This window comes from Melampsora larici-populina (assembly GCF_000204055.1).
Source record: "Melampsora larici-populina 98AG31 unplaced genomic scaffold MELLAscaffold_365, whole genome shotgun sequence".
In the NCBI taxonomy this organism is placed as follows: Eukaryota; Fungi; Basidiomycota; class Pucciniomycetes; order Pucciniales; family Melampsoraceae; genus Melampsora; species Melampsora laricis-populina.
The window spans coordinates 1-7,653 of record NW_006769096.1 but is presented as its reverse complement, the minus strand read 5'-3'; the positions used below and the strand labels follow the sequence as shown (position 1 = coordinate 7,653).

General features: G+C 37.1%; 3 protein-coding genes across 3 annotated transcripts; all 3 read left to right on the top strand.

Annotated features, from left to right (window-relative positions):
* Positions 1–166: 166 nt before the first annotated feature.
* On the top strand, positions 167–1,159 carry MELLADRAFT_70297 (uncharacterized protein; the record flags this gene model as incomplete). The annotated part of the gene is made up of 1 exon (XM_007419680.1): positions 167–1,159. One exon carries the CDS (start codon positions 167–169, stop codon positions 1,157–1,159), a length of 993 nt encoding a protein of 330 aa, XP_007419742.1.
* Positions 1,160–1,386: 227 nt separating this feature from the next.
* MELLADRAFT_90212 (uncharacterized protein) lies at positions 1,387–1,569 on the top strand (the record flags this gene model as incomplete). Its single annotated transcript, XM_007419681.1, has 1 exon — positions 1,387–1,569. The coding sequence occupies one exon, from the start codon at positions 1,387–1,389 to the stop codon at positions 1,567–1,569; it is 183 nt and encodes a 60-aa protein (XP_007419743.1).
* Positions 1,570–2,302: 733 nt separating this feature from the next.
* Positions 2,303–3,634, top strand: MELLADRAFT_114685 (uncharacterized protein; the record flags this gene model as incomplete). Its single annotated transcript, XM_007419682.1, has 2 exons — positions 2,303–2,740; positions 2,885–3,634. The coding sequence occupies 2 exons, from the start codon at positions 2,303–2,305 to the stop codon at positions 3,632–3,634; spliced, it is 1,188 nt and encodes a 395-aa protein (XP_007419744.1).
* Between the last annotated feature and the right edge of the window lie 4,019 nt (positions 3,635–7,653).

The following is a 7,653-nucleotide window of genomic DNA, read 5'->3' as shown; positions in this document are numbered from 1 at the left end:
CGAGATCTCTCGGCCTAACTTGAGACGTAGTCAGTTTAGCTCTTATCGTACTGAAACTACAAGTGATTTCATTTCCTATTCACCATCGGTTCTCTTTCCTCATCACGAAGAACCTGAGGATGAGACTTCGGATGACGATGAGGCATCTGCCCAAAATGGTTGGTCAATGGCTCAACGTTTACGCGATGCTGCTCTCTCCGATTGGGAATCACATCGAAACGTCGAACCATCCCTCCAGTCCCCCGCCATCAGTTCTCCTTCGATAGTTCAACAGAATGAAGTCCAAACTGCGACTCGTCCTAATCTATACCACAGTATCCGAACCTGGGCGCTCCAATCCAGCGAAGCAACTCTTCGTCAACCATCCGCTCCGGTGGGAGAATTTCCATTTGGATCATCGGCCGCACGCACTACTCTAGACCCTGCATTCACTATCACTAGTCCTTCGGCAGTTTTTGCAAGTTCTCCATTGGCAGGAAGAAACACGATTTTTGGAAGCGATGGAGCTTCAATGGCAAGCACTGCCGCTGTGCAGGAGGACAATAATCCCGACACGGACGGCGAGACCGTTTCCAACCCCGCTGTTTGTCAACCATCACCAGTAAATCGCACCTCATGTTCACCCTTACATCGTCATCTTGCTCGGCGGTCGGTCTCTAGCAGTACCCATGGATTGCCCACCTCCAACAGTTTCAAACAAACTGCTGCCGTTCCACCGTTGATCGCCACTTCATCTTCGCTTGGCTCATCAAGTGAAGGATTCTCTATCGGTAGCGTATTTGAAGAAGAAGAAATCGCAGAACCTGCGAACCCCATTGTGAAAATCGAAAAGGAAGCTTCGCACTCTCAAGGTCTTGGCGAGTCACCTATTCTATCAAGCTCTGGCCATCTTACTGTTTCAGCCAGACCAAAGACCAAGCGATACAAATCATGCGGCGAGATCGTTCAACAGAAGCCTTCTTTCACCAAGACGTCATCAGATCCGATTCGAGAAAAGACATTGTCTGTACTCGGATTAATAGAATCTAACATGAAACTATCTAGTGGATCATCATTTGGAGCAAGTTTACCTAGTTCACCTTTAGTAGGTCATGATTGTGGAAGAGCTCACTCGCCTTACGAAACGAGTACATCTTATTTCCCTAGATTTGTGTCTTGATTAGGTTGCTTTTAGGTTAGTCTGTCTGAGCAAACCATCTTATCTTTTTTTAATAATCTTACTTTTTCAATTGGAGAATGCCCGTCTGAATCTTGGTCTGAATTTTTCTGTATGACTTCTGTAGCAAAGATACTTGTGATCATGTCTAGACTTGATCAAAGATCGAAGGTTGCTTTTTTTCGTTTTTCTAATTCTCTTTTTGTTGTATCACTTTAGTACTTAATTTTATGTGTATATCAATTCAATATTTTGTATGGCCTACTCAAACAAATAAGAGATCTACTCTACTATCATTATTAATGTTCTTTGTTCTCTCTCTCTCTTTCTCTACTTGTAAAATTAGTACTCAAACCAAAAACTTCACTCTTTCCATGTATCGTGTTTGTTTTTGCTTGTTAGTGTCCTTGTGAAAATTTATTTGACTGATTTATGATGAATCTTTTTTGTCTCATTTTTTTGTCTTTTGACTTCACAACACGAACAACATCAACAAGATGTGATTTAGATCTTTAGTCATTGACCATGATGACATTGAGATTTGTGAGAAAATCAGTAGAGAAAACGAAACTTCTTCACTCCAACTCCAAAGTTTTCTTCAGTGTATTCAATCTTTTTTTACCCAGGTGTTAAGTTGATAGGGATGTGAGCTGATGTGAGTGGTCAGGAGTGGTCAGATGCGATTCCTTATCCCAAAGTATCGTAGAATAGACTTCATGGAAATTTCGAATAAGATTAAGTGAAGCCATCTTGATCATATTTATATTTACTCTGATGTCTGATCTATAGCACCACTGCCTCAGTGCATTCCCAAAATGGTTCTACTTATCTTACATAGGCAAGATAGTTTTTGTACTTGTACTTTCAATGAGATCATTGAAAATTCATCAAATGATAGTCCATTCCCTATGCAGATGATTTGCAAGTTGGGTGAGGTTCAAGATGATGGAAACTTAGATTTTAACTAAGTTTGTGTGTCCTCCCTAAGTAGAGATGCAGACGTTCACAAGTAGGTCCTTCCACCTAGAATACCTAGCCTTACCTAAAGGTTCAGTACATGACCAAGCGCAGTCACTGCGGAATCATTCGTCCATTGCATTATCCTAAAAATTTTCTTTTTCCTTCTCCATCACCACCTTTTTCGCTATGCCACCTATCTCTCCTTCTCCTTTCTCCATCAATAACTTGCTGAACCCTTCAGAAGACACCGGTACGCAAGGATCGATGGCCCGAAGCCAAAATTGGGCGGAAGAAATGGAATTTGAGGAATCGATGAGAGGTTCGATGGTTGAAGAGACCACTCCGACTCTCAGCCCTAACCCGGGTCTAGAAACGTTGTGGAATACCCTTCTGAAAAGAAAGGATGTCAACGGCAGTCTCACGTTATCGGATAACGAGACCAAATTAATATCGTCACTTATCAAATCTTCGATTCATGAAGCTTCGGCAAACAAAGCGGCAAACACTATAACTACGTTAACCCAAAAATTAAATGATATTCAAAAAACAGTAAACAATCTACTCAGAACTCAAAAAACACAACAAGAGGTGAAATCGTGGGCTCAAGTTGCTAAAGGCAACATAGTGAGTCAAACGAAAACGACCACGAATGAAAATAGTGCTCGACCACCCCCCCCAAAAAGACTCGTAAATGAGTATAAACCAAGTTCCTTGATCATACGCCGGGTCCCTAATACAAACCCCTTCTTAAATATGAACCCCCCACAGATTACAATCGCCATCAACAAAGCCCTAAAAGAAATCGATGCAAAAATAGAGGAAGAATTGATTCAGGTCAAAGGTGTCACAAGATTACAGTCGGGTGACCTGAGAATTTATGCTAAATCTAGGATTATGACCAAGTGGTTATTTGAAAACAAACACAAATGGACCCATAGAGCGGATCCGTTGTTAGTCACCCCCCCTTCCAAATACCCGGTCATCTTACACTCAATCCCTACTTATTTTGAAGCCACTGACAATTTTTTTAAAACAGAATTATGTAAAGAAAATGGCATCGAGGAGATAAAAGTCCAATCAATCAAATGGCTAGGCAGACCAAAAGAGGATGGAAAAGCACATGGATCAATTATCTTAAACTTACTTGACAAAGAGGTAGCGGCGAAAGTTGAAAAAGGAGGCTTGTTCCTTCAAAGTATGTATTTACCGGGGGCAAAATATAATCGCCCACCTATGCAATGTTACAGATGCTTAGAAATGAACCACTCTGCAAGGTTCTGCCCAAATGAACCGTTATGCTCCAAATGTGGAGGAAGTCATGAATCTAGAACGTGTCCTATAGAAGACACAGACTTAAGATGTGCAAAGTGCTGGAATGCAGCAAAAGAAAACACTGATGGAGAGCTGCCAAATTCGGCAGATGAAAAATTTGCACACTCAGTTTTTAGCTCAATTTGCCCCATGAAAAACGATTTGGCTCCACAAAGCAGGAGATTTTATATGAATAAAAAATTATGAGAAATAACAACAACAACATAAACACAATGTCAACAAATAATATCGAAGAAAATGAGCTTAATGTTTTTAGTTTGAATTGTAACACTAATAAATCAATAACTTGGGAATTGTTAAATACTCTTTCTGATTTCACCATTCTTGTTTTATTTGAACCCTGGATAAACCCACTAACCATGACACCACCCGAACATAGAGACTGGAAATGTTTCTTTGACACAGAATATAAAACTAATGATTACGCATTGAAACATAGAACCTGCATATACGTCAGGAACTACATAAACTCTGAAAACATAATCCCTATCTTAACTAAATCAAGATTTTTATCTATAATAAAAATTGAACTGAATCATCCTACGCTAACCACACTACAGATCATTTCGCTTTATAACAGACCACGATTCTTCGAAGGAATGGAGGACCTGGAAAGATGGCTGAATCAAGAATACGACAGGTCAATACCGACATTACTCCTAATGGACGCTAATCTACACCACCGACAATGGAACCCACCTGGATACCATCACACGCACCCCAAATCGACACAACTAATAAAACTATGTGGAAGGAAAAGTTTTAAGATCATCTCTCCTAAGGGCATCCCTACATACTACTCAACAGGCAAACATCCCACAACTATCGATTTAATCTGGGCAAATTTTATGCTACAGAGGGTAGATCTAAGTTGCAAAGTATCAGAACTAGCTTTTGGATCAGATCATCAAAGTTTAATTTGCACAATAGGTCACAAAATAAAGCAATTAGAAGAAACAATCATCAAGACAAACGTAAAAACTTTAGACAAGATTAAATTTGTAGATTCAGTTAAAATCAAAATAGCAAACCATAGTTTTGAATGCACTACGACAGAGAAGATAGAAGATAACATCATCACGCTAACAAAATCAATGCAAGACGCATTCGAAGAACAAGGGAAAAAGATTAAGATATCAAGAGCGCAACCAAAACCTTGGTGGAACAAAGAAATCCTAGAACCATTACTTAAGAACAGAAATATAGCAAGGAAATGGATGTTATATAACAGATCAGCAAATACAGAGAAAAGTTATTGGTACTGGCAATCAAAATTTAGAGAAAAAGTTGAGGAACTCAAACGAAATCACTGGAGAAGCTTTCTGGGAAAATGCACAAGTACACAAACCTTTACAGCTTACAACTACACAAAGACAAGAAGTTCAAATAGAGTAGAGCCACTGATAACAGCCAATGGAAAAACAACATCACAAAAAAGAGAACAAGCGGAAATACTTATGAAAACCATGGAAGTCAATGATATTGAGTGGGAAAATCGAGATATACAACCTATAAATATGATTGAAGAGGATTTTGAACCAATATCAATGTATGAAATTAAAAATATTATACAAAAATTACCAAGTAGAAAAGCAGTAGGACATGACAGAATAAGCAATGAATTAATAAAATTAACAATGAATGATATTATAAACCCGTTATTACACATATATCAAAGCTGTTTAAGACTTAGATACTTCCCAGATGTATGGAAGAAGACAATCACAATAATATTGAAAAAGAACGATAAACCAGATTACTCACAACCAAAAGCTTATCGACCCATAGCATTACTGAGCTGTTTGGGAAAAATCTTAGAAGTATTATTAACATAACGATTAACTTTTTGGGCCGAAACCCAGGATGCACTTCCGGATGGACATATGGGGGGAAGAAGGGGAAGATCAATAGACGATGCTTTTATATTACTAGACACATGGATAAAGAATAAATGGGAAAAGGGGAAGGTGGTAACAGGTCTTTTCTTGGATGTACAATCAGCTTATCCGTCAGTAAGAAAACAAAGATTAATTCATGAACTCAGCAAGAAACAATGTCCAGAGTATTTGATCAAAATCATAGAGAACTTTTTAGAAAATAGACAAACTACACTACGACTAGAAGATTACACATCAGATAATTACTTGATACCGGACGGAATACCTCAAGGTTCACCACTCTCAGTAATACTTTATCTCATATATAACTCGGATCTCTTCACTTCAAATCAAATATCATTGGATCAAGATAGAATCTCGATTGGCTTTATTGATGATGTGACTCACCTAGTAGCTTCGAACAAATGGGACGAAAACACGGAGAAAATCGAGGAAGAAGGAAGAAGATCGTTAGAATGGGGAAAGAAATTTGGAGCTATCTTTGATCTACGGAAAGCACAAGTAATGCACTTCAGCAACATCAAACCAACACCAGAAGAACGAATTAATTTAGGGGACGCTCAAATAACCCCAACAACAAAAATGAGATGGCTAGGTTTGAAAATTGATTCAAAACTCACATATCATGACCATATCACAGAGCTAAATAAAAAAGGAGATCAAACAATTGCATAACTACAAAGAATTTGTAAATGGAGTTGGGGAATAGGGTACAAAGAAATCAAACATTTATTATTGATGACATTAAAACCTAGGCTACTATTTGGATCAATAGTGTGGGCAAATCAAACAAATCAGGCGAAGGTCAAGAAAATCATGAATAAATACCAAAATATATCACATAGATTAATACTCGGAAGTTTCAAAAGTACACCACTTCAACTACTTAGACACGATGCAAATTTCCCGGACTTGATGCAACAGATAATAAGATCAAACCAATTCATGATAACCAAAAGAGTCACATTACCAATTAATAACTCAATACGCAAGATAATTTTGGAAGAACTCAAGAAAAAAGGAGGATTGAAAAGAAATCAAAGCGCAATTAGGAAGATATTAAAGAAAGACATGATCGAAGTAAACCAATTACAACAATTAGAATGCATAGATCCTTTTATGACGGCACCATGGGAGGAGGAGCTAGGCGAAATACAAAATCTAGATTTAACAAAAGAAAAAGCGGTAGAACAAATAAAACACCAAATAGAATATCACAAAGCACATGGTAGCAAAATCATCTTCACTGATGGTTCCTCAATACCAAATCAAGGCGTAGGAGCAGCAGCTATATCAGAAAACGAATCAATCATAAGAAGACTTGGTAACAAAGAAGACCATTCAACATACGAAGCTGAACTTATAGGTTTAGAATTAGCAACGAAAATACTCAAGAAGAATGATCAAAATAATGAATTTAATAAAATAGCAATTTTTTCAGACAATCAAGCAGCACTCAGAACAATCTCAAAACCACCTATAGCAGCATCAGGACAACATATAACGAATAGAATATTCAATGTACTAAGAAAAATGAAGGAACGGAATGAAATAAACTTGATCTGGACACCAAGTCATGTAGGAATAAAAGAAAATGATAAAGTAGACGAAATGGCGAAACGAGCAACAATTGAAAGTGAAGAAGAAACAAACACACACACTCAAAAAAATTTATCAATGCAATTAAGAAAAATCAAAAAAGAAAATCAAATTTTAGAAGAAAAACCTCAAAACTTCAAATATCAAACTAGAGCAAAGTTAATTGGTAGCGCATTATCAAGTTTAGAGAGAGGGGAAGCAGTAATAATTGAACAATTGAGAAGTGAACACTGTCAATTAAACGCACATCTATTTAGAATAAACAAAGAGAAATCAGATAAATGCGAATTTTGCAAACAAAAAGAAACAGTTAGTCATTACTTAGGAAATTGCAAGAAGTTCAAGAAACAACGAGCAAAATTAACATTAGAAGTCAACAAACAAAAATTGAAAATCAACACGAAATCAGCGAAAGACATGTTAGATTCACCACAAGGATTCAAACTGTTAGCAAAATACTGTTTAGAAACAGGAAGATTTAAAAATTTGAGAGCATATGTAGAAGACAAAAATAAGCAGGGGAAAAGATGATCAAAAACATCAGAACACAATTTTAGAATTCATATGGTTATTTTCTCTCTTCATTGGTTTCTTTTTCCTTTTTTCTTTTTTCTTTTTTCTTTTTTCTTTTCTCTTTTTTCTTTTTCTTTTTCTTTTCTTTTCTAGATAAATTTCAGATAACTCAAAAGGGGAAGGGAAAAGAAGGAT